This window comes from Bacillus rossius, chromosome 16, assembly GCF_032445375.1.
Source record: "Bacillus rossius redtenbacheri isolate Brsri chromosome 16, Brsri_v3, whole genome shotgun sequence".
NCBI lineage: Eukaryota > Metazoa > Arthropoda > Insecta > Phasmatodea > Bacillidae > Bacillus > Bacillus rossius.
The window spans coordinates 23,528,923-23,554,982 of NC_086343.1; the positions used below are offsets into that span (position 1 = coordinate 23,528,923).

At 35.5% G+C, this 26,060-nt stretch overlaps 1 protein-coding gene across 1 annotated transcript in view; it reads right to left on the reverse strand.

Annotated features, from left to right (window-relative positions):
- The window catches only part of LOC134539813 (G protein-coupled receptor kinase 1), a 253,192-nt gene that overhangs the window by 26,111 nt on the left and 201,021 nt on the right, over positions 1 to 26,060 (reverse strand). Inside the window, exons 5-13 of the mRNA XM_063382098.1 lie at positions 23,980 to 24,054; positions 21,632 to 21,693; positions 20,237 to 20,288; positions 17,395 to 17,586; positions 14,483 to 14,648; positions 12,337 to 12,478; positions 11,128 to 11,302; positions 8,525 to 8,625; positions 6,465 to 6,627 (exon numbers count right to left, since the gene is read on the reverse strand). Of these exons, the coding sequence (XP_063238168.1) occupies positions 6,465 to 6,627; positions 8,525 to 8,625; positions 11,128 to 11,302; positions 12,337 to 12,478; positions 14,483 to 14,648; positions 17,395 to 17,586; positions 20,237 to 20,288; positions 21,632 to 21,693; positions 23,980 to 24,054 (1,128 nt within the window). The remainder of the gene's footprint in view (positions 1 to 6,464; positions 6,628 to 8,524; positions 8,626 to 11,127; positions 11,303 to 12,336; positions 12,479 to 14,482; positions 14,649 to 17,394; positions 17,587 to 20,236; positions 20,289 to 21,631; positions 21,694 to 23,979; positions 24,055 to 26,060) is intronic.

Genomic DNA, 26,060 nt, shown 5'->3' on the forward strand with positions numbered 1-26,060 from the left:
TTTTTTTAAGACAAGTTTTATACGTTTTTAACCTTTAAATAATTTCATATGATTTCTCTATTTACTGTTGGTTTAACCTAAAAATATTTTCTTATATGATCTTCAAGTATTATTATAACTATCTAATTTAATGGTGAACATAGTGGTGATAATCTTTTTTTATGGCAATCTATTTTTATTTGAAGTGTTTTCTTTATATGGTATTTAATGAAGTTTAATGAGATTTCTTGATTTCATATGTTGCTCTCATCACATTTTCAATCGTGAAGTGGTATTTTCAGTTTCAAAGTTTTTTTTTCTTCAGTGACATTTAATTGGTAGGAGAATTAAATTTTTGCTCGTTAAAGTATGTGTCTTTCATAATTTAAACAAATTTGGTCTTTTCAGTTTCTGGCTATATTTGTATCAGTGAGGTTGGTAGTCCGGTTGTTTACACCAGTTGTGTTGTTTTTATCCAGGTTCGTTGCATGTTAGCTTCGTTAGGTTATTTAGTTTATTCCTTCAAGTGTTTTAGTTTCATTTGGGCCTTTGGCTCAGTCGATCGTGGCCTGATCACCCACCGATCCTAGTCTTTGAGTCCCAAGAAACTTTTTTTTTAATAAATCAATATAGGCCTATATTACTATATCACTATATCTATATACATAATATACATAACTACACAAGAAAATGAATAAAGTTAAGAAAAGAAAGGTAAAAGTAATGTAATAACATGTATGTGCACATAAAAAATAAAAATATAAAAAACCATGGTACCTAGTTTTAAGTTGTCGCGACAAGTCTTAATTGTTTGTATGTTAGTTTTGGGAAGTAAGTTTGGTTGTAGGGTTTTCTTAGTTTGAATTTTTATGTTCAAGTAATCATGTGGTTATTAGTTGGTATTTGGGGTATGTATTTTGGTATATTTTTTTTTGGAGTCATTTGTTATCTTCATGTTTTATTTTCATCAGTTTTTTATGTCCATTTCACATAATTTAGGGTTTGGTGTAACAACTAGATTAATTTCAACACTGATATATTTTGTTTTAGTTAACCATGTAAGATTGAGGTTATGTTTGGTAATTGTCGTTTAATTTGTCGCAAGTTATTTTAGAGTTTTAAAATTTATATTCCTTTTAACCTATAAATTGTTGTTATAATTTCATAATTTGCATATTCTTTATTAATATAATTCTAAATGATATTTCAATTTTATAAGATTGCAGGTTTTGTTCGTGAGAGAATTGTTCGCATATTATTTCTCGTTTTCATAATATTTCCATGTTTCTGATTTTTTTTGCAGATTGCCATATGTTGAAAAGTCTGTGGTTTCTTCAGTAATATTTAATTGATGTGATGTTTGTTTACTTTTCGTGTATCACCATTTGGGGCACGTTTTTCATAATCTAACCATGATAGGTATATTTTCTTGTTTGTTGCCATCGTTTAATAAGTTCTTTTTTTAGCAAGTGGTTTTAATAATTTTAATGTTGTTTCCTTGCCCATGTTTTGTTGTAGGTCATCTTGGGTATGTATTTTATCTAATTTCTTACAAGAGACATTTTGCCGTTTTCACTAATATGTTCATTTAAGGTGTGTTCTAGTGCTTTTCATTGCACAAGTTAATAATTGAGGTAATGAAGTTGTCTTATAAGTATTTAATTTCCAGTAAACTTATCTTTGAATCAAGTATTTGAGTAATTTTTTTTTTAGGTTGTGTTTGATCTTCATTTGAATTTTTTTTCTTGAGCCTATTAATTTTTTATTTTAATTTCACTATTTTGCTTTGTTTTGTTTTAATTATTTTGTTTCAGTGCGATGCAGTAAAAGGTCAGTGGTTGTCTTGCTAGAATTTTGTCTTTTCTCTTTTGAATCTTTTCTTTAAGCACTATTATAAAGTTTTATAGTTTTGATACAATGTATGTATGTAATTTTTTATTCTGGGAGTAAGTGACTTCCAGACGATATTTGGGTTGTGTTTTAATTGTGTTGTCGACTTTGGTCAGTTTTTATTTTAGGCAGGTCCTCTGAGCCAGAGCCAGTGAGCCAGTGCCAAGTCCTGTTGAGAAGTGTTTAGGCTTCACCAGCACTTTTCATTTTTTGCAGGCCTCAGTCATTTTTTTTATCAAACCATATATCTGCCATGGAAGATCCAATCACTCATTTTTAATAATAGTTTAAATTTAGATTAATATGTTTTGTGAGTTTATTTGTTTTTAAATAATAATTAATTTTTTTTTTTTTGAGTGCTAGCTTTGATTCATTGCTTTTCTATTTTGTTTGTCTTGCTAGTGTCATCTTTTAAAATAACATTTGAATATATCCGTTTTGTTTTTCTTGTCTTGTCATCCAAAACATATATTTTTTTTGAAATTTCTGTTTTGTAGGTTATGTGTGTGTTAGTTCATGTGGGGATGTGGTGTGTTGTGTTGGTGTTGTGTGTCTAGTACATCTCTCCACACGATACAACCATTGCACATGTGTTCCACACATTACACCGTGTAGTGTCATCAACTTAATCATTTTTTCAATTTTTTTGTTTTGCAAGTTTTTTTTGGTTTTGAATTTAGATGTTCCTTCTTGTTTTTATTTGTGTACTAGGGTTGTTGCTGTATGACATCTCTCCGGTGGGGTGTCTGCTGCATGGAGTTTGCTAGGGTGGTTGCGGCTTCGGCTCGGTGTTGCTGCGACTCACCGTTTCAGCCATCTCTGGTGAATTTCGTGTAGTGGAGTTCTGCTTGGTGGGATTGTCTTATAGTGACACATTCTTCATTGTAAGGTATGGTTTCAACTGATTTCTTCTCAAAAATTTTTCCTTTTAATATATTGCAGGCAGTTCTTTTTTTTTTCACTTCACCTTTGCTGAATCGTAATTTTATTCATGTTATATTTTGTGTTAGTGGTCAAGCTTGCTTTTGCAGGTGCTAAATTATCTCTTGAGTGTCTAAGGTATGGGACTTAGTCATTCACCTTTGGACGACCGTTTTCTTCGTTTTTATTTTCTATTTTTGTGTTGTCGCTGAATAAGCATTTTAAAGATTTTTGTTTCCTTTTGTTTGGGCTCATGTTTATCTTCATGTGTTGTTTGAGCTGCAGTCTTCAGAGCGGTATCATAAGATCAGGATTTTGTGACCAGGATTTAAGAAGGGGTAAAGAATCCCCAAGTTTTTTTTTTATAATAAGAAGGGGTAGAGAATCCCCAATTATGTTAATATGGAGGAGGTAGGAGAACCCCCCATTAAGTTGAATAAGTAGGAGGTAAAGAGTCCCCACTATTCTGAATAAGCCGACGGGCATTTTTTATATGAGGTATGGTCCTCTTTTATATATATAGTATGTAACTGGTTGTCCTGGGTATTTGTACCACCATTCTGTCCTGTTTGTTCTACAATCACACATAAAAAGTTTCGGTATTTTGGTAGTCTGATCTTCGATTAATTTACACTTTAGCTTTGAGATTTTTCTCTCGCAGGTATGTGAGCATCCTACGTTCAGCTAATTGATGTTGATGTCGAGACCAAGTTTTCTATGGTATTTTCTTGAGCGAGCATTTAAATAATTTTTTTTAATAAGAAGGGATGAGTGGTCCCCAGTTTATATAATAATTGTATGAAGAGGTGTATATTCCTCATTGAGTATTGAGTTTGTAAGGATAATATTTTAGTATTTTTAATGTAGCTTACCAAACATAACCAGTATTAAAATAATACTGCCTAAGTAATATCATGAAGCTCTTGTACAGAATGATCTGAAAACATGCCAGGAAGTGAAAAAAAAAAAAATCTTAGAATTTTAATTTTCTCATTTTCAAAAGCCAATAATCTAGAAAATTAGCTGTAATTCATCTCGTTATAAAGAAACCTCTCTATAAAATACACAACCAAAATCAGTCCCTTTAAGTTTTTTATACTAATGTTTATTATAATATTTTTGAGTCTTACTAAGAGAATAAGGTTCTTTCTACTGATGCTGAAAACTTATTCTACATACCTGCAAACAAAGACAAAGGCAGCTTTATATATATATATATATATATATATATATATATATATATATATATATATATATATATATATATATATATATATATATATATATATATATATACACACACATAAATAATCTGTGTGTGTGTGTGTGTGTGTGTGTGTGTGTGTGTGAATATATATAAAAACTAGGGATGGGATTTTCGAATCTTGGATTCGTCGAATAAACCGAATCCTATGGATTCGAGGATTCGTAGGATCCGAGGTGGGATTCGAGGTGGGATTCGAGGTGGGTTTTTAAGAGTTTTAGGTAGTAATTGATAATTGTAGTGCTGGGCGAAGTTTGAAAATTTCGAACCGAACCGAACCCTTACGTTCGGTTCGGTTCGAAACCTCTTAAAATATATTCGAAAAACCGAACGATCGTTTAAAAAAAAAATACGTTTTTCTAATTTTCTAACCCCCATTTGAGACCATTCACAAAACAGCTCAACAAAATTCTATTACTTGTAATATTCCGACTTTTATCGCATAATCGTCGCCTCAACAGTTTCAAGCGCAGACAAAATAAAAATAAAATTATTAATCGTCGCATAACTCGCATAGCATTTTTTCATATGGGCGCGCTTTGTTTTTTGATTACTTTAGAGAATTTTGTATGCATTTGTCGTACTACGTAATATAAACTATCGTACAAATGCCAAAGGTATTGTATATTATACCTTTAACTATAGTGCGTATACGAAAAGTGTTGTAACCAAACATTGCGTACCCCATACGTTAAACTAAAGCGCATGTACGAGAACTCTCGTATTTCGGCAAAACTAACGTGATCAAGTTAACACAAGACAAATGCGGTAGGAAATGATTACGTAATTTACGTATTTTAAATTACTGGGATGTATTTGGTTTCTTTGGCCTTTTTGGTTATAACAGTCAGGTACTGATAATATTAATTTAATCTTGTGTATTAAAAGTACTGGTCCAGTAAATTTTACAGTACGGTACTAAGTTGACTAGCGTAGTCGCGGCAGCCATCATTATTTCTCGTGTTTTCTTTTTTCCGACGCAAATTTTTATAACCACACTTCTTACGTTACGTTTACAATATTATTGTTCTTGATGTGATTTTCAATGAGCAGGATTACGTCGTTTAAGTTTTCCAAATGGAGAAAAGATAATGACGACCCGGATGACCCAGAACCACCCCAAAAAAACCGTCTAAAGTTTCTTCTAACGAGCAGCATTCTTCCAAGAAAACAGCAACTGCAGACAGCGGGTTTTGTAATGTAGACAGGTAACTTAATTCACATTCGCCTTTTTTTGATGTCCTATTAAAAAGTTTTACTTATTAAAAATGTTAGGTTATGTCTACAACAAAAATATGTAGATAGGTAACTTAATTCACATTCGTCTTTTTTTTTATGTCGTATTAAAAAGTTTTACTTATTAAAAATGTTAGGTTATGTCTACCACAAAAATATGTTATGTGGCCTTATACTGAATGTTCGTCATCTTTATAATATTTTTTTTAAATGAAGGTTAGTGTACACTTAAAAAGGAATATAGTCTTTTTGAAATTTAGATGTAACTTCTTCACGAATTAAAAGTTGGTATATATATAAGCTAAGCTATATAATGTTTTAATTTTACATATGGCTGGAGAATCTTTCTTTCTCACCACTCAGTTAAAGACCAAACTGCTGGTCATCGGTTCATTTTAATTGAAAACAATTATTTCTGTATGAGGTTCGGTTCGGCTCGGTTCGAAACCAGAGAACTGAGGTTCGTCCAGCTCTAGAAAATTGTAGGTATACCTAAACTATATTATAAAGGTAACGGAAATGGCACAAACATAAGATAAACTACGCTGCATTTTGTCAATTAGCATAACTACTCTATCATTTCTAACTTTCAATAATATATGTATCTTTTTTAAATGGTGTCTGTTATACAAACATATTTTATTGAAAACATAGGAAGGATTAATTTAACAGAGAATTAGACAGATGCAAACTTACGTGTGTGGTTTTTGAGGTTATTTGTGTCTATTTTATATCAGGTGTATACACTATGCACTTATTTTATAATTTTATAAATACACATGTGATTTTTTTTAATACATAGGCCTATGTAATTTTTTAAAATAAATGTGTGATTTTTTTTAATAACATGTGGTGAAGTTTAGTGTGGGACTGGGATTCGAGATTCGATGACAAACTCTGAGGATTCGAACAAGGATTCGGATTCGACCAAAATGTGGATTCGTCCCATCCCTAATAAAAACGTTGAACTTTGTTCAGTGTTTACGAGGGCTGTACGATCCAGTGTCGCAGTCGGCCATCGCTGCCTTAAACGCGTGAAGGCCAGGTCACGCCGGGTACTTCAGCTGGATTCAGACAACTTTGCGGCACACGCGGCCCCCTCGGAACACGTGGCCAGGGTACAGCACGGTCGTCGTCGGAGAGGCCGACCGACGACCGGCACAGCACGAGCTACCTTGATCCCCTTGGTGTCCTCCTCGTCGAAGGAGCCGATGTCGAACGCGTCCGCGGCGTTCACCTCGCCGCGGGGGGGCGTGAGGGGCGGGGTGTACTTCTGCAGGTAGACCTGCTGCCAGTCCAGGTCGCCGAAGAACGCGTGCTCCTTCACCTCGTCCGCACTGCAGCGAGAGAGACCCCTCTCGGTTCGTACGCCACACCACACCAACACATTAGTGCACTGTCTACAGGACCGATGAGAGACAGAGAGAGAAGAGAGAAAGAGACAGAAAAAGAATGAAAGAGAGAAGAAAGAGACAGAAAAAGAATGAAAGAGAGAAGAAAGAGACAGAAAAAGAATGAAAGAGAGAAGAGAGAAAGAGACAGAAAAAGAATGAAAGAGAGAAGAGACAGAAATAGAATGAAAGAGAGAAGAGAGAAAGAGACAGAAAAAGAATGAAAGAGAGAAGAGAGAAAGAGACAGAAAAAGAATGAAAGATAGAAGAGAGAAAGAGACAGAAAAAGAATGAAAGAGAGAAGAGAGAAAGAGACAGAAAAAGAATTAAAGAGAGAAGAGAGAAAGAGACAGAAAAAGAATTAAAGAGAGAAGAGAGAAAGAGACAGAAAAAGAATTAAAGAGAGAAGAGAGAAAGAGACAGAAAAAGAATGAAAGAGAGAAGAGACAAAGAGACAGAAATAGAATGAAAGAGAGAAGAGAGAAAGAGACAGAAAAAGAATGAAAGAGAGAAGAGAGAAAGAGACAGAAAAAGAATGAAAGAGAGAAGAGAGAATGAGACAGAAAAAGAATGAAAGAGAGAAGAGAGAATGAGACAGAAACATAATGAGACAGAGAGAGAAAGAGGGGGAGCAGGGAAGGGCACAATCCCTGGGGCCGGGGCACCAGGGGGGCCCTGATCGAGTTTCAAGAGTTCTACCACACCTGCGTTTACCCTGACAGGACAAAAATTACAATTAGGTATATTCCTAACATAATTCATAGGAAACCTTACAAGTTTAGGCGGTACACACGGAACGTGTTTAGAACTACAGCAACAGTAACGTTTGAACTATACTGACTTTTTTTTTTAAAAAAAATTGGGTTTGAAAAGTTGTATGTTAAGCAATGGGGAGGAGGCCAGACAAAATCGTTCACCCCCTGAACCTTTACTTTTCCCCTACGGCCCTGACTATCTGCCTTATCTGCTAACAAGCCACATAGTTGCGTACATTAAAATAAAATAAAAACGCATGTGCACACGGCTGTTACAGAAACAGGTAAGTCTAAGAATGTATAATAAGAATGTATGCAAGTATTATAGTCCTGTAGTGCGCTAGGTTGCAAGTCCACAAATATACATGTGCAAAAAAATTCAAGAGTGCTGTAATTCGTCACTTTCTTAACGCTATGACATTCTATTTTGTTCAATAACTGATCCAAGGAACTATGGTTTGTGATGCATAATTGAATTGTTTTACTTTAAAATAATTCCCAGATAAAAACCGCAAAAACTACCTGAAATTAAATTTAACAAGCAATTAAAGATGTTTCTCATTGTTTAAATTTGATACATAATTTTAGTTTTGTAAATTTGCAAGTCTTCAATATGTTGGATCTCTATTATTGCTTTAACACGAGTCATCACACTACAAATGAGAATGGAAAGAAAAGCAAGGCCACATTTGACAAGTACATAATGATCTGAAAGTACTGACCTGCAGTGCAGAAACCTAAAAAAAAAATTTCATTACTTGTGAAAGAAAACTACACTAGAAAAAATGTATCAATTCACTCTCACATTTTTCCCATCTTCTGCTGAAAACACCCAACACGTTATTCTACTACGCAAGACATTTGGTCACATGTATCTGTTAAGAGAGACATTGACCACTGATGCTGTGTCTTCCGTGTCAACAGCAGACATGCAGATTCCAATGAATGACACAAACTAGATGTACCTACACAGAAATTTAAATTGCATAATAACAGGAATCCCACTGGAAAAAGTTTAACCTTTTGTAAAGTGGTTACTAACAAAAATAAATATATTTCCGTCACGAAAATCCACAAGGAGAACGTACCCATTTCCTTTACAGCCTAGTCGTTTGTCGATATCTCGATGCAGTAACCCCTCCAACAACGACCTCAGCTCCTTGGAAAATGATTCCGGCAGTTCCACATTCTGAAAGAAGAAATTAAATTAAATGAAACTGCTCATCTCAATTAAAAACACAGCTTCCACACAAACTTATTAGTGCATAATTACATTTATGCATACAATAAATAAACATGTACAGCAATTGCAATGAATACTAGAGACTAAAAAATAATTAACAACTTTTACAGTAATAATAACTAATTAAAAATATTATGTTAAGTACTTCATAAACATTTTACCTTACAATCATCATTTGATAATATAAGCATTGCATACTTGGATTCTTGAATGTCCTTGACAGTAAAATTTTATTTGGATCGAACCAAAATGGATCTTACTATTGGCGACGCATGTAGCCAACAACCAACCAGCTACTCTTTTCAAGATTAATCACACTAAGCGTTGATAGATTCTGCATTTCTGATGTGTCATCAATTTTCTCTTTTTCCATAATAAATAAATAACATTAGTAGTCAGCAGACCTGCCAACTTGTACGATTCTGCCGTAATTTGTACGGGTGATTGCAGTTCTTACGTTTTTACGGGGAGCGGCATTAATTTTACGCATTACGTTTCTTCTGGCCTGAAATTCTACATTGACTCACGGGGCACGGGCTAGCGTTTTCAATCTCGTGCCATAAAATAGTGTACTTGCATCGGTAAATACCATATATACAGTTTTTGTACCGTATTTTTGTTGGAACAGTGCCGTTAATGTCACGTACAATACCACAGTTTTGTAATGGTTTTTACGGCAAGAAGAAAGGAAGTACCGATTTTAACGTGCTGCAAGATTGTTTTAACCGCATTTTGTGGTACATGTACTGTAGTTTACAGTACAGAATACCATATATTTGCACTGACCCGGCGACATTTTTTGCCGCGCTTCCACGTTACTGCGCTGTGGTGAATACTTTAGAAATCGTTAGATTCAGACATCAGACATCGTAATTGTAGACTGGACAGTCGTATGTGCGACATGTGACGTCATTCATTCACTTTAAGATAGTAACCTTTATCAATGGGATAAGGACACGGACCATCCAGAGGCCACAGGTTCGGACTATTGTAGATGGGCCCGTCGTGTACGAGATTGCAGGTTATGTCCACGCGTGTAGTGTTGTGTTTGATAACAAATAGTGGTTTAGTGTACATTAATTAAAAACTATAGTGGTTCAGTTAAAGCAAAATATTTACGATACAGTTATGTTTGGAAGTGTATTTGAGTTTCACATACATTTCGTTATGTAGTGAAGCAAGAAAGAAATAAAGTTGTTTGAGTCAAGGCGTCGATTATTTTTCTTAATATAGTACTTATGTGCCAACAAAAGGTATAAAATGTGCTTAAATATGTAGTTGAGCGGTATTTGCGAAAAAAAAAAAATATTAAAAATCTGAAAATACTTTTATTATATGCTCTTTAAATTCATCTTTTCATTAAAGCCGGCGGACCATTTTAATTAATTAGGCATTCACGAACACACGGCAAAATAACAAAAATGGCAACGGTCGAATGATTACACACATCTTCTATAGCATAATTAAGAACGGCGATATCTCATAAAGTATTTAGAATTTCTTATCTTCGCCGGCTTTAATGAAAAGAGGAATTTAAAGAGCATATAATAAAAGTATTTTCAGATTTTTAAAATTTTCTTTCGCAAATACCACTTAAGTACATATTTACCCACTATCCATATCAAGTGTGCGAAACATGTAAGTAATTTCAAATACCAACAGGAAAATAAAAAGATATAACACTTACTTTGGTACAAATAGTGTTGAAAATGAGGTTATTCAGGCTGAGTGTTTGTTCACTGGTTATTTTGTGGAACACAACATACCCTTCAGTGTTGCAGATCATATTGGCCCACTGCTTAGAAAAATGTTTCCTAAGTGTGATGTGGCTAAACAATATAGCTGTGGTAGAACTAAGACAACTGCCATTGTTAATGAAATGGCTTTAGATGTAGTTTCTAATATTGTTGACCGTTTGCAAAATGGGCCATTTTGCCTTTCACAGATTCTTGTTCCAAACTTCATCCCCTCGTGGTGACATATTTTGTTAAGGTTTTACAAGTGTTTGCATTGGCATAATTTTAACTTGAGTGTGGCAAAATTCAGGGGGGAAAATAACAAACATCATACAAAAGATTGGTAGGTAAGTTGGTTTTCAAGAATTCTTAAAAGAAATAGTGAATTTTATGTTCAGCATAAGAAAATTAAGTTTTGAAAATTACTTTTCATCTTGTTTGTTTAAATTACGGAGAATAGCATTCATTTGCATAATATGTGATGTTTGTGTGTAAATATGTGTATAACACATGTTTCCCACTTATTTATGGTGAACAAATGGTGTGTATAACTGACATGAAATGCCGCGACCTATTTACGCACTTTTCGGAAAATTTTAAAATCTTACTGATAAGCAACTTTACAAGTTGGCAGGTCTGGTAGTCAGCACTGGTTACGGACAATCCGTGATACTTGGCAGCGCTGCAGATGAACGCTGGTCGCGACACGTACCATCGTGAGCGTCATCCTGTCTATCTCGTGCTTGTCCTTCGTCTTGTGTTGCCGGAAGGGACTGTGGCCCTTGAGCAGCTTGTAGAGCATGCAGCCGAACGAGAACCAGTCCGCGCTCGAGTCGTATGCCGTGCCCTTCGACAGCACCTCTGGAGCCATGTAGCCGTGCGTTCCTCTGCACACACACACATCCCCTCTGCCTCAACAACATTAATCACCAACGTGGGTAACACGTCTCACTTAAATTACAAAAAATATTAAAATGGAATCTTTCTATAACGTACCCTCGCTTTAAAGGATTTCTTAGTTTAAAGTACATACATACCTGTATATAGTTCCAGACCCTTAAAACATGCCTTACATTTAGCAACAGTTCTGTTTAAAGTACGCACTTTCGTTACCACACTAAGTACTAATAAAGTGGGTTTTTATCATGATTGTGCTGAGATTTAATTGAATACTGTTAGAGATATATATATATATATATATATATATAAAAATAAAAGTGGCTGGAGTATTTTTATGCACGTCACAACACTGATCAGATATGTTTGCCAAAACATTAGATCGTGGAAATTCATCATCTTTTAATTTCAACATAATTCACCTTCAAATTTAAAGCTTGAAAAATTTAGCTGGACAGAATTTCCTAGAAAATATCAAACCCACTATCATACAAGTTAAAATTTTGTCTGTGCACTGAAGTGTTATGAGTAACACAAACACACACACAAACAAACAAACACACACAAAAAACACATTAAAAAACTTGCTATCAATACTATTCTTATTTTGAAGTTTGTAAAATTTAAGAGCAGAGCAGCTATAGCTCTAAGTAAAATATGAAAATGATTATCTCATACCGCCAGAAAAATATTTTTCTAAGAAGAAATTTAATTTTTTTTTTTTTAAAATGTGATTTATGACAAAAAAAAGTAGTATACTAAAACATGTACATAATATATAAAAAAAAACATAAGCCTAATATGAAAAATGTATGTTTGTGTGTGAATGTGTGTGAGAGAGTGTGTGTGAGAGTGAGAGAGTGAGAGAGTGTGAGAGAGAGAGAGAGAGAGAGAGAGAGAGAGAGAGAGTGAGTGAGTGAATGTGAGTGAGTGTGTGTGTGCGTGGGGGCGCGCGCTATGATGTCTATGATGGGGCCCCCGACGTGTGCACTGACGAACGCCACGGCAGAGAGGGCGCACTCACACGCTGGCGTGGGGCTTCTTCTTGGAGAAGTCGCAGGCGAGGCCCAGGTCGGATATCCGCACGTGGCCGTGCTCGTCCAGCAGGATGTTCGCCGGCTTCAGGTCCCGGTACACGATGAACCGCCTGTGCATGTGCTCCAGACCTGGCGGGCATCCACCACTCTTAACTGACACATTCAACTAAAATATTGAACTTTTTAAAACTATCATTGATCCTATTCCAAGACACGCTAGTGACTCCAGGGGCATAGCCAGGGAGGGGGGGGATTTTAGGGGTTCAAACCACCACCCCCCCCCCCCCCCAGCACAAAATCTTTAATTAATTTCTTATTCATCACACAAATTTCATATCAAAATTAATAAAATTTTCACCATTACAATATTTAAATTTAAGTACCGAAAACTGCTAAAATAGCACTATTGTACACCTTAAAATCCAAATTTTCCCGGGGGAGGACCACCGACCCCCCCCCCACTTTAATACGGGGGGGCCATGCTTCTTAACGCCCCCCATACACAAATCCTGGCTACGCCACAGAGTGACTCACGAGTATAAACTATCTGAAATTACATTTATCTAGCATTTAAATATGTTTTTCCACTGTTTAAATCTGTTTTAATAATTTTACTTTTGCAAATTTGCAAATCTTAACTATGTTCTGTCTCCATTAATGTATTAAAAAAGTCACTACATGAAGAATGAAAAAGAAAAGCAACATTTGACAAGTACACAATGAACTGAAAATACTGACCTGAAGAGCAGAAACCTATTAAGTTCATTGCACACACAAAATAAACTACAGTAAAAAATTATGTACGGATTTACTCTCACATTTTATTCTGTCATCTGTCGAAAACACAAAAAGTGGCTTTTCGACTACTTAAAGACGTCTGGTCATCCTATATGTCTCTCTTCAGGGGTCGTGACCGCTAAGGGGTCATGCATTTATGGCGAAGGTCACGGGTTCACTCCCCAAACTCTCAATGACTACAACTTACAGTTACGCTTATTAAGTGTTTTGGAGTCCACTATATCCTTGGAGGTCCCGTAGCCTCAAGACTGTGGATATCAACGTGATGTAATACCTTGTGACAATGAGGGGTTAGAGGTGAGGATGGAGTAGTGATGAAATTAACAGAGCGAGGGAATCTGGAGTACTCAGAGAAAACCCTAGAGCAAAACTTGACCCCCACCGCTGGGAACCAAACCCAGGTTGAAGTTGAGTTATGTGACCCCTATCCACTAAATCCCCTTTACAGTAGGGGTAAAGTTTACATTTGTGGGCCATTTTTAGTTCATGTTCATTAGAGTAAGATTTGGTGCTATCGCAAAATATTTGTGCTTGCAACAATTCAGCACACCCACCCGAAATACATCTGCACTCGAGTTAATGGAAATGTTACTCTAGCACAGGGCAGAAGAACACAAGAGATGGGTGCCAGACTGATTTCAGCAAGATGCAAACCACCAGCACACCCAACTAGAGATGCGAGCAGGAAAATTTTCTGGAAAAACACAACCACATGTTCTTAAGGAAAATTTTCCTTTTTTTCCATTGCCAACAATATTTGCAGAATCAAATATAGGTTTATTTATGTTATAGAATAATATATTTTCTTCAGGTTGGTGGATACTGAGTAAATAACTATTTTAATTCCTATCAGTTGGAAGATAATAGCATGGTTCCTACCCAATTAAAAATATTAAGCAAGCAATTAAATTGTAAAGAAGGAAAAAATTAATGTTTTACTTGGTTCTTGTTTATATAAAAAAGTTTTTTTCTTTTCTATTTTGTGAAAGTTTCATTCGGGAAATTTTTCAGTTTTTCCCAGAGATGTATGGCTAGGGGATCGGGGGAGGAGGGATGGGGGGGGGGGGGGGGGGAATACATCCTCCCAAAATCTTAAAAAAATTCCATAACTTTATCATTCCCACCAACAAAAGAAATCATTTTAAGACAAAAGACAGGCAAAGAGGTTCTATCCTCCCCATTCTCCTCTGCAAATATAATGAAATTTTGTGTACACTCCTGGGTTTTACAGAAAATTTCCTGGTAAATTACCGGAAGATTTCCCCACAAACTAACTGAAAGTTACACCCGACTGAAAGAAGGGAGGAGAGCCAGACAGCTGAGGGAGATACGCACCCAGAATCACCTCCGCGGCGTAGAACTTCATCTCGACCTCGTTGAAGACGCCGTGCTGCGAGAGGTGGTAGTGCAGGTCTCCGCCGTTCATCAGGTCCAGGATGAAGCACAGCTTGTCCGGGGTGTGGAACGCGTACGTCATGCACACGATGAAGGGGCAGTCCACCTGCCGGCCGGCACCCTCCGCTACACCTTCCGAGCACGGTAGCGCCTTTGAATATACATACTGTATAGAAGTCGCGAGCGGATAGGATTTACTCTACGTTTTTTCAGGAGCGTACGATGAGCAGCTTGGGAACTTCACTGCTGCAGGGCGCTGCCGTAACGCCCTGTATCATCTTAGTTGATATTTACACGTTAGAGCGCAGCACTGTCGCCCGCTGTCATTCCCCCGCTGTCATTCCCCCCCCCCCCCCCCCCCCACCCATTTCAATGCAGCTCAAGGTCATTCAACGGGAGGGGGAAGGGGTGTTTGAAGAGTTCGACACTTGTCCGCTAGGGACCGCCACAAGTCGATGCCCTAGAGATGGTGGCGATTGCGGCGGTGAATTAACCAACTACCTCAAAACCGTATTAGAAATTTTAACCTGGGCTGGCGACTTCTATACAGTATATATATTCAAAGGTAGCAGCGGGCCGGCAGAACGTCAGATAGCAAGGCGGTGTTGAGGGGCTCGCCTGGTCAGCGTGAAGCTTGCTGGTGCTTCTAACGCTTCATCGCCTCCAAGTGCAAGGCATAGGGAAACTACGATATTTGAGCAGTAACCACAACATTATATAGCAGAGAAATAAAGATAAAGGTGTAACGCAAGTTCCTTGCATGCTTTCAAGAATTTGTACTTGGTGTTTTATGCCTAGAAATTTATTCTGAAAACACAGGTTTTAGCAATTTTCAGGCTTGTCAAAAATGCAGTTTGGAAACAAAATACAGAAATATAACTACTCATCCACCCTCAGCAAAATCTTAAATGTTTTTCATACACACTCCACTCACATATCTTGAGCAGTTTTCAAATTGTCTGTTTTTATGTTGTTTTTTTTCAAGCTCTACACACCATGTATATGCCCACGTAGGCTGGACTATTAAGAAAAAGCCAATTAAAAGTCATAATATGTTGCATATTTCTGCATTATAATTGAATAACAATTTTTTTACAAAAAAAAACAGAAAAAATTAACTGAAGAAATGAACTACAGTTACAGGATTGTCTGGAGTTAAATACAATCTGCTTCCCTTGGAGGTCGGTGGGCTATGAGATAATACGGTATGTCAGATCAGTGAAGGTCGGATGAACGAGACATTATTGAAGTTGTTTGGAAACACTACAGGTTGCCAAATCAAAATGCAGGGCACTGTAACAAGTATGAAATTTGTACTTAATCACTATTATTTGGAGCCATAGAAAAATGGTGTCAATTTCAAGAAGTTTATAATCAGGAGACGTGTTTTGTAGTACCTTAATTTTGTTTTGTAAATATTTTTTTTCTCAGTAACAGATTACTTTCACATAATACTTGAGTGGTACATCCATACTTGTTATGTTATATTTCTGGAAATAAATATTTGTAAGCTCCAAATGCAGAATTGTTACAGGTGAGAAATTTTGCAGAAAAGATTTTTCCAGACTACTAGAAAATCCTGCACCAAGGTTATGCCAGATTCTTGCACGTGAGCAGAGCTCTTGCACACAAGCAAACTGGTGATGGCTAACTGGTAATGCATCACCACATGTGCTATCGCTGTGGCAATGGAATACCTAAATGTGCATTCTGATTATTTATTTATTTATTTATTTATTTATTTATTTATTTAATACTTGTGGCATGCCTACAAACAGCCAATCCCTCTTTTTTCTATTCTTTTTTAATTTTTTTTATTCTAACATCATTACATATGAAAATGCTGATTAGAACTGATGAAAAAGATATTTTACAATTTAGCTATGCAAGACTGATTTAAATTGGTTATAATAATTAGGGATGGAACAAAAAATCCTCAGATACCATCAAATAATTAGAATTCGAACATTGATATTCAAGGGATAAAAAAAAGGTTTGAAGGAAAATATTTGAGCAAGGGAAATTTAGTTTACAAGAATTATATTATTATTATTATTATTATTATTATTATTATTAATCGCTACAGCAACTATCAAAGAAATGTTTGCACTGCCACCAGCTACAGAACTCTCAGAATGTCTATATCAAATCAGGGTCCATTTGTCATAAAAATGAATCATTTATATCCTGAACATGTAAATATACAATTTATATGTAATTTTTTTAAATTAAGTTTGTGTTTTTGCTCATATTTTATTTTATTAGTGACTCCTGATATCTGGATTTAAGGTTTGAGGCAATTTTTAAGAATCAAATTCAAGATTCTGATTCGGGAAAAAAGTTGAAGACATTAACTTCTCATTAAAACTAAAAGCAACAAAAAAAAAAAAATTAACATCTAAAGCTTTGTTAACAAACTGAACTGATAACCAGCACTGCAAGGGTAGATAAAAAAATTTATAGATATCATCATAGGATACCTTACATACAACACTAAAACACAGTTACTTAAAGAATAAGATACTAAATAGGGAGAGTTGCCTAATGTCTATGTTTTAAGTTTCAATGGACATTTAGTTTGCATTTAATATTGTATAGTTTACTTTTGTAACAACATTATATCTATAAAGTTTTACTTAGCATAAGCCTGCAGAAAGAAGTAACTGCAGTAATTTTTTTTTAAATAAATAAAATGAAACACTGCCTATGTCTATATCTGGATCAAAGAACCTTCACAATAGTGAAGTGTTACAGAAATAAGTCCAGTAGTGTTGGAGTTTTCTTATTACAAACAAAACAAAACCAGTCTCTCGCTTTGTAACGTACTGACCATGAGTGACTTGCATACCCACCCCAGTACTGACTAGAGACAACATTATCCTCTCGTTGAGGGCCAGTGTTTCCCCTTGCTTCATTTTTATTCGCTTCTTGTCCAGGCATTTCATGGCGTACATCTTCCCCGTGTCAGCCTTGCGGCAGCCGTACACTTCCCCGAAGCCCCCGCGACCGATGATTCGATGAACACTGAAGTCGTTCATGGTTAACTGCAACGTACAAAATCACTGCGGTTGGTACCAATGATTCTCCCACAGCACTACCAACTTACAAACACAACCATCAGTAATTACATTTAGGCGTGTAATAAAACGTGCGTAAAACAAACGTGATAAGGTTTATGCCAAACACAAGATTCTACAACTGAAAAATCCTTTAAATAGTTTAAATACTATAGAGATTTGCAAACAACTTAATATTTATAAAATATATTATGTAAGTTTCAGACTATATATATTTGAGGTACTTTACAGAAAGTTTACCTTTTTTATTAAATTATCTACTTGAGCTAGAGATATTTATCAGAAGATAATTCATTACATGTCAGTTTCTCTGTTTACATTATAAATAAAAAAAACTCTTAGTTCCATAAATGGATGTCTAGATCCATAATACTTGGCCACACTGCTCTGACACACATTTATACATACATTCATAGCTCATATCTAGCTGCTTCACAGACGCTATGTTTCAACAAGCACTTGTGTGGTTTACGTGAATGGGGCTAGTTAAATAAGGTCCCAAATCTGAAAAATACAATAATTCTACTTTGTTTATTGATTTAATACTAAGTTTTAAAAAAATTTTACTTTACAAATAGTAGTGTATAAATCTGGCAATCTTGTTTGGTCTACACTGAGCAATTAATCCATCCATGAAAATTTGTTTGATTAGAATTTTAACTACTTGTAATACAGAGAGAAGATCGTAATTTAAACAACCGAAAATACCAGAACAATAACTACCTAAATTTCAAAACTGTTTTAATTTGGTTCCTGACAAAATTACTTATAAAGTAACTCCTTGGCCTCTGCCACATTTGCAGCACTTCTGCCTTGCAAAGCTATAGCTAGAAAACAAGTTGTTTGAGAGACTAGAATCCCTTTAAGCCCAATTACATAAAAAATAAACACTATGAGACACAACCGCACATAATAATCATTTGAATTTAGGGATTATACTTTTAAGGCCATGTGTTTTCTAAAAGATTGATGGCAATTAAAATAGGACTATAGATAAACTACATGATTATATAAAGTTCTGAAGACACTTAACACTATCCTGATTACACATCACATATTGGTAACGAGGAATGGTTCAGCATTTTTGTTCCAGCTAGACGGTTGCAAGTTGATGCAACCACTGCACATATAACTTAGTTCTAATGTGAGACTGACGGCGGAAAAAATATGTAATGAAAACGTGCCACACTTTTCCCTGGATGTGCTGCAGTGATGTGCAAGCCATTAGAAACACCACAGAAAACTATCTTGAAGTAGTGTCCACACACAACACACTACAGAACGATAGGTAGCTAGTAGAACCCAGCACAAATATTTACTACAGCTCTAAACTCTGTTGCACTCTAACTCGGACATATGGCAGAACTAAAAATCACACTTGTTTGGACGATTATTACTGTGCCACAAACTTTATCTCAGTATCACCTTTGAATATATATACTGTATAGAAGTCGCGAGTGGATAGGATTTACTCTACATTTTTCAAAAGCTTATGATGAGCAGCTTGGGAACTTCACCGCTGCAGTGCGCTGCCGTAACGCCCTGTATCGTCTTAATTGTTATTTACACGTTAGAGCGCAGCTCTGTCGCCCGCTGTCATTCCCCGCACCCCTCACCAATCATTCACTGCAGCTCAAGTTCGTTCAATGGGAGGGGGAAGGGGTGTTTGAAGAGTTCGACACTTGTCCGCCAGGGACCACCACGAGTCGATGCCCTAGAGATGGTGGCGATTGCGGCGGTGAATTAACCAACTACCTCAAAACCGTATTAGAAATTTTAACCTGGGCTGGCGACTTCTATACAGTATATATATTCAAAGGTATCACTAGTATTTATTGTGAAAACTTACAACTGTTCCAATTCATCACTACAACACAGAGTGCTTTTAAGATGTCAACATTGTAGTACAAAAGTTGTTACTGTTACAGAAATGAAGAAAAACACATATGAAGGAATTTACTTTGATATGAGGTTGAGAGCTATGCATGCCTTAGATTAAGTAATTTCTAAATTTAATGTGAAATATATTGGGGTAATCGAAAAGATTATTTTATGTTCACAGCAATGAGTCATAAATACTCCACTCAACTGCACAAACATGTTACATTTTTATTTTTCAATTTCTCTCCTCATTGGACAACAAATTAAAGACAGGGTTGCTGAACACAGCAAAGACAACCTACATCCAGAGCAAGGACAACCTTTATCCTGAGAACGTTCCAACAAAAGATATTCACAAAATGAGGCTAAGAAACATTAAACATATCAGTACTTGTTTATTGAGCAACTCTCAACCCTTTAAACACCAATTTCTAGTCAGGCTTGCCATATTTTAACTCAAATTCCAATTCTTTGTCAAGCTTAGCTCTGCTATCCCTTGTTATGTGACACTGTTCCATTGGAGGGACAAACTTCAAAAAGGATTAGAACAAGAAGTTAAATATGGCGAACCTAGGCCCGACACAGCAAATCAAAGGTTTAAAACATATCATGTGTTACCATCTAAGACTTCATAAAAACATAAGTGATTAGTATGAACATATTTAGTTGAACAGTAACTACACAAGCCATTGAATAAACAAAAAGCATGCTGAATTTAACTATCCCTGAAACTGACCTGTATATTTAGTTCTAGATTCTTCCACTGGCAGAATCTAGTGTATTTTTCACTGAAAAAAAAAATTATGTTATTAGAAAACCAATTAAAAATACTTGTGTGAGAAAATTTTCTAATAGCACAAATATTATCAATCACCCTTCAACTATTTATCTAAATCAAATAATAAAAACCTGTAACAATAAAGTTGCAGCATGAAAAAATTATCACTAAAGAATGATGATGCATTAAAATTATGCATGTTGCATGTTGATAGTAATATCAATAAATAGAAACACAATTATATATCAAAAATTAGAGAGAAAAAATAGGAAAAAAGAGAAGATGAAAATAATATGATAACAAACCTATCCATCCTAAAAACAAAATACGTAGTTAGGAAGGAAATCTAATGTAATGCCTGTACCAATGCTAGTTACAATTCATTCTTGTGCAGCCAAATTACAATTTATCATTTTATAGTTTTTCTATAGCTTGGTAATGTCAAATTTGAAACTAAATTAATGTTTACACAACAAAGTAAAACCAGCACATATACCTTTATTTTATTTCTTATTGATCTCATTTTAACAACTTCCATACCAACGCAAATGTTTTAACACACAGCAATTAATTGTTCTTTTAAATATTTCTCTAATGGGCATGATATTTATTTCTTATTTTATTTGCATTATAATTATAAGTTCAGTTAGTTTAAAGTCTTCTCCTTGGCAGCATTTATATCATTATAGTTCATTGGTGAAAAATGCATTCTTTATATGCTTTGCACACTCCATAAAGTCATTTGATCAGTTTCATCAAGAAAACAACCCTTTGTCAGACCTGGTTATGTCACCTCCTTACTCTTCTAAACAAGGTTACTAACTTTCAGAGTCAAGTGCACACTTGCAAAACAATTGAGATTTCCAACTAACACACATTTGTATAAACAGAAAGGCTTTATACACCACAGAGATGGTCAGGTACAATAGCAACAATTCACACAATTCTGCAAATTTACCTAATTACTTTAATCCAAATTTGTAAATTTTACACTGCCTGAGAATGCCAGATTCAGTAAACGTAAATAATAATGTTAATGAATAAGAGTAAATGTTATGTACCATTAAAATAATTCCACTGCAATGAACACATGATTATTAGTTTCTATAAATCACAATATTCTATCTGCTTGAGCGTCAGTCTTATATACAGTTTGCTTGATGTGCAGATAAGTCCAGACCAGGGTGCAATTCAAAATAAAACTGGTTCTAGGCAACCCACCAACCAAAAAATTACAAAAAAAAGAGGGGCTATTTAATTAAACCTATAGCGAAAGACTGAAACACACAGTATTATTTACCTCCAGCCTTCAAGAAAGTTAAGGAGGAAACTAAAACACGATGGAATACTCACCTTTCTAAAAATTTCCTAAAAGGTTCTCCTCTTAAGTGATTAAATATTTCTTCTATGTATGGCTGGAAAATATGAGAAAACATAAAATGTATATTCTGTGCCTAATATTTGTCTAGATTTTTCAAAAATTTGTAAGCATAAATCAAACACATGGTTAAGGAAATATAATACAAAATAAATTTGCTTCTATAATTTTGAATTTTTGTTTATTTTCATAAATTTAAAATATAACTGGTTTATTGTCTATACATGGCACAATCAATTTAATAAGAATTTATTTAATGGTTTTGAAAAACTTAAAAAGGACAACTTATATTTCAAACCCAGAATAAACTAAGTAAGAAATAGTGTGTCATACAGTTTTGACTTTAACAAATTACAATCTGAGTTACAGACAGAACATAAGGAGTGGGACAATACAGAACCTGTCAGATCAAGGACGTAACTAAAGGGAAGCAGGCGGGGCTTTTCCCCCAGGTGCCGCATTTCAGGGGCTTTTAAACTGCCAGAGCAATTATGATATGTATTTACTTGAATATTGTAGTGTTAGAAAAAAAAAACAAAAAAAATATTAGAGGGCAGATTAACTGAATTAATTGTATTGGAAGATAAAGATACATGTATACTGTCAAACATTTAAAAACTGTAATTTTTTGCATACTATCCAACTTGCGATGTACTAAAAATGAAATGAATGCAAATAAATCTATTTATTTATGATCTAAGTTCAATCAAAAAATATTTTAAATAGTGGAACTAATATGTGGTGGTGATATGAGGTGTTAAATCTGATAGGTTTTGGTTTGGTTTGGCTTAAAAAGAAAAAAGAAAAAAGGGGGGGGGGGGGGGGGTGAGAGGAAGCGCCAAGAAGAGTTCTTGCCTCGGGTGGAAACTTAGTCTAGTTACTTCCCTGTATCAAATTTACCACATTTCCCTACTTGTGACAATATTACTGAATTTGCGTGCAAGTAATTTAAAACATTTATGTAAAAATTCCTGCCAAATATTCCTCCAGTATCATTGGAGCAAGGTCATGGCACAACACGACAAACAAAGAAACAGACATTGCGTCGGTGTTTTTTTTTTTAAATCAAATGATTAGGGCAAGATGCTTTGCTCCATAAGAACACTAAGGGGCCCCACCTCTAGTCAGAGGCATATTTTTGTTAGAGAGGTGGGATGGTAAATGCAACATTCACTGGTGCTACTAGCGCAGTATCGCCTCCAATGCAATGCTCTCAATTGGCATGCAGTCTTCTCATCGTGCATAGGGGTACTATGAATTTGAGTGGTAACCATAACATTATACATTATACAGCAAAGAAATTAAGATAAAGGTTGATGCAAGTCCTTCGCATGTTTTCAAGAATCTGTACCAGATGTTTCATAACTAAAAATCACTCAGAAAACCACACATATGAGCCATTTTCACTCTTCTAAAAATGCAGTTTGAAAACCAAATACAGTAACAGGACTACTCATCTGCTCTTGATGCATTCTCGAATGCTATCCGTAAGCAGACACTCACTGTATGTGTGCGCATGCAGGCAGGGTCCTTAGACAAAATGCTTGAATGATGAGATTTTCAATTTTTTAAGTTTTTGTACAACTGAGATGTTACAACAGTGTAATGTATTTCATTTAAAAGGGTTTCACGTCACATTCCGTGCACAAGGGGCTCGAGACAACACTGCACGGTCTCCGAACCACTTTGATAACGGCTCAGTGCTCATAAGTTAGAGTTATGTCGAGGTGATGGAATCGGAACCGCCTCACTCATCACACGAGGGCGATGCCTTAGCAACCACAGCCACAGAGGAAATCACACCATATGTTAGTAACATTAATGTTAAAGAATACCTGAAGCGAAACCTACAGATTCGCAAATTGTTTTTGTACATGCCTGAATACTTGCCTTTGTGTAAATTCAGGATTTTTGGACTTCACGTCTAGCTAACCGTTTAAGTGTTTGCCTGTGCAATAACCACCGTGCGAGAGTCCCTAATGTGCTTGCAAACAGCTCGCCTCAATAATGGCAGCGGCTTTAAAATCAGAACCTGTAGCGAAGCAACAGTTATCAAGTGACATAAGATACTTGCTACAATCTCAAAATCAATATTTTTTCTAGTATTTAATAGCTTAAGAATCTTTATTGTAATGTAAATGCAACTTGATACCTTTATGTCACACTTTGTCCATCAAGTTTTTTCCAAGTTAAAAAAAAAATTCCAAAGTTACACAAAGGCATGTATTTGAGTGGGTATTAAAGGTTTGGTAAACTGTTTGCTTCCCAATACTGAAATAACATGCTGCACTTTAATCACAGAAACCCACAATGCACAACTCACCTCAAATAAATTAATGGGGACTTCGTTTTTCGTTAGTAATCTTTGAACATGGGCTACAGAGTCTTTGGAATATTCCTGAAAATTAAAATATCACACACTAACACAGTTTTTAAAAGTTACAAAATAATTTCTTAAAATTATAAAATTAATACTTTCATAAAACTGCATCGTGTTCCAAGAATCCTCAAAAAATATTCTTATCTGTTAAAATATTCTTGCTATATTTAGTTGAAAATTATATCTATGAATGATTTTGAATGTTATATCTAAGAATGCTTATCATATTTATCACAATAAATATATCTCATTTTAAAAAAGGTTGTGCATTAGAAAACCATCCAACAAAATTCACAAAAATTTTTTTTAAGACCATTCATGAAAAATGTAATTATATAACAAAATCAAAAGTAACAGTCAATTCGACACTAATAAAAGTGAAAAAAAAAAACTGAATCAATTAAACATGAAAATACTAACTGAAAAATGCTATATTATAGTACTGTAGCATTGATAATTTATAACATACCGTAAAATCCCCTATATTTATATAGCCCAAAACACCAATAAACTATATCTACTTTACACTACCTGTACAAGGTATACAAAACATGTCTATCACATTATTTACATTACTGAGCACTCAGATTTAACAAACTAATTATTTAATATTCAAACAAAGCTACAATTACCAGTTGATTGAGACTCTCAACAGTTCTCATCAATGGCGGTTCTATGGGAGAGATGATAAATGTGATTTATCCCCATCCCCCCCACCACCCCAAAAAAAAAAAAAACTAAATATAACAGGAGACGTACACAAAACTTTTTCAACACGTCAGAATGGCGTTAAAATAGCATAAAGGACTATGTATTACGTTCCAAAATTTGACTCCCCATTTAACTGGAAGCTATTCCATACCTACCACCTATTACACACCGTCATCTGCTTCCACACCACACCTTCCTTACCCCCTCACCGCAACCTCCCACAAAAAAACTGCTCCTTCCAAAATTAAAAACTGGGTCCGCCTATGGTTATACGTTATTTTTGAATGCATTTAAAAATGGACCTAAACCAATAAAAACATTTTTTATTAGTACTGATATTGAAGCCATTTGTGAAATTGGTCACCGATACTGTTCATCATTCAAAATTTTTATTCCACCGTTATGGTATAATACCTTTACGTTATGAATTTAAGCTCACCGGACAAAAATTAATTATTCCTGGAGAAATCATTACATATCATTTAATACCGCGTGACTCCCTCCACCTATGGACTTGATAACCTTTTGGAGTCGGTCGGGAAGTGAGTCCACAAGGCTGCGCAGGTACGTCGCATCCAGGGTAAGCCCCTCGCTGGAGGATTTGGATCACGCGCAATTCCACCTAATTGCCGGGATGCTGATGTTGGCGTTTTACCCACTGTTCCGACATGTCCCACAGGTTTCCAATGGGTGTTCTGGTCACCTGATTTTGCAGACAAATCGAGATGTAATAGTGTTTTCCCAGTTTTATATTCCGGATGTGTTTGGTGTATTTTTTCATTGTTTCATAGTGCATATGCTGATAAAACCTCGTAAGTCAACTCTACTTAGTCTCTTTTCTATTCACAAATGATAAAACCTCATGTCTTTGTCAGTCGAAACCGTGCTCCAAAAGCTCATAAGTTCTCCTGTAAAATTGACTGAAATGGGGTTACGAGGTTTTAGAAGTAAGCCGACGATATGCGTCCAGACCGATGAACTTTGCTGTTGTCATCTTGAAGAATCGGGTTGAATTGCATTTTCATCATGTGGGATGTTGACTGAAAGGCAACGCCTGATCATACAGAATGTTTAGATGAACACGCTGGTTCAGGTTAGTGGTCACCGCAGTTGGGCATCCCAGCCAGACATAACCCCCGGCTTGAACCTGACCTAGCACACATTCAGGATGAAATGCTTCACATGTGGCCGTGGTCCGCCAGTCAGATACTGCCCACATTCAATGATTTCTAGCCCACTGAAAGACGCGCAGCTTTATGTGCATCATGGCCCCCACATTCGATTACGGGCCCTGGACCCAGGATCGGAGACGG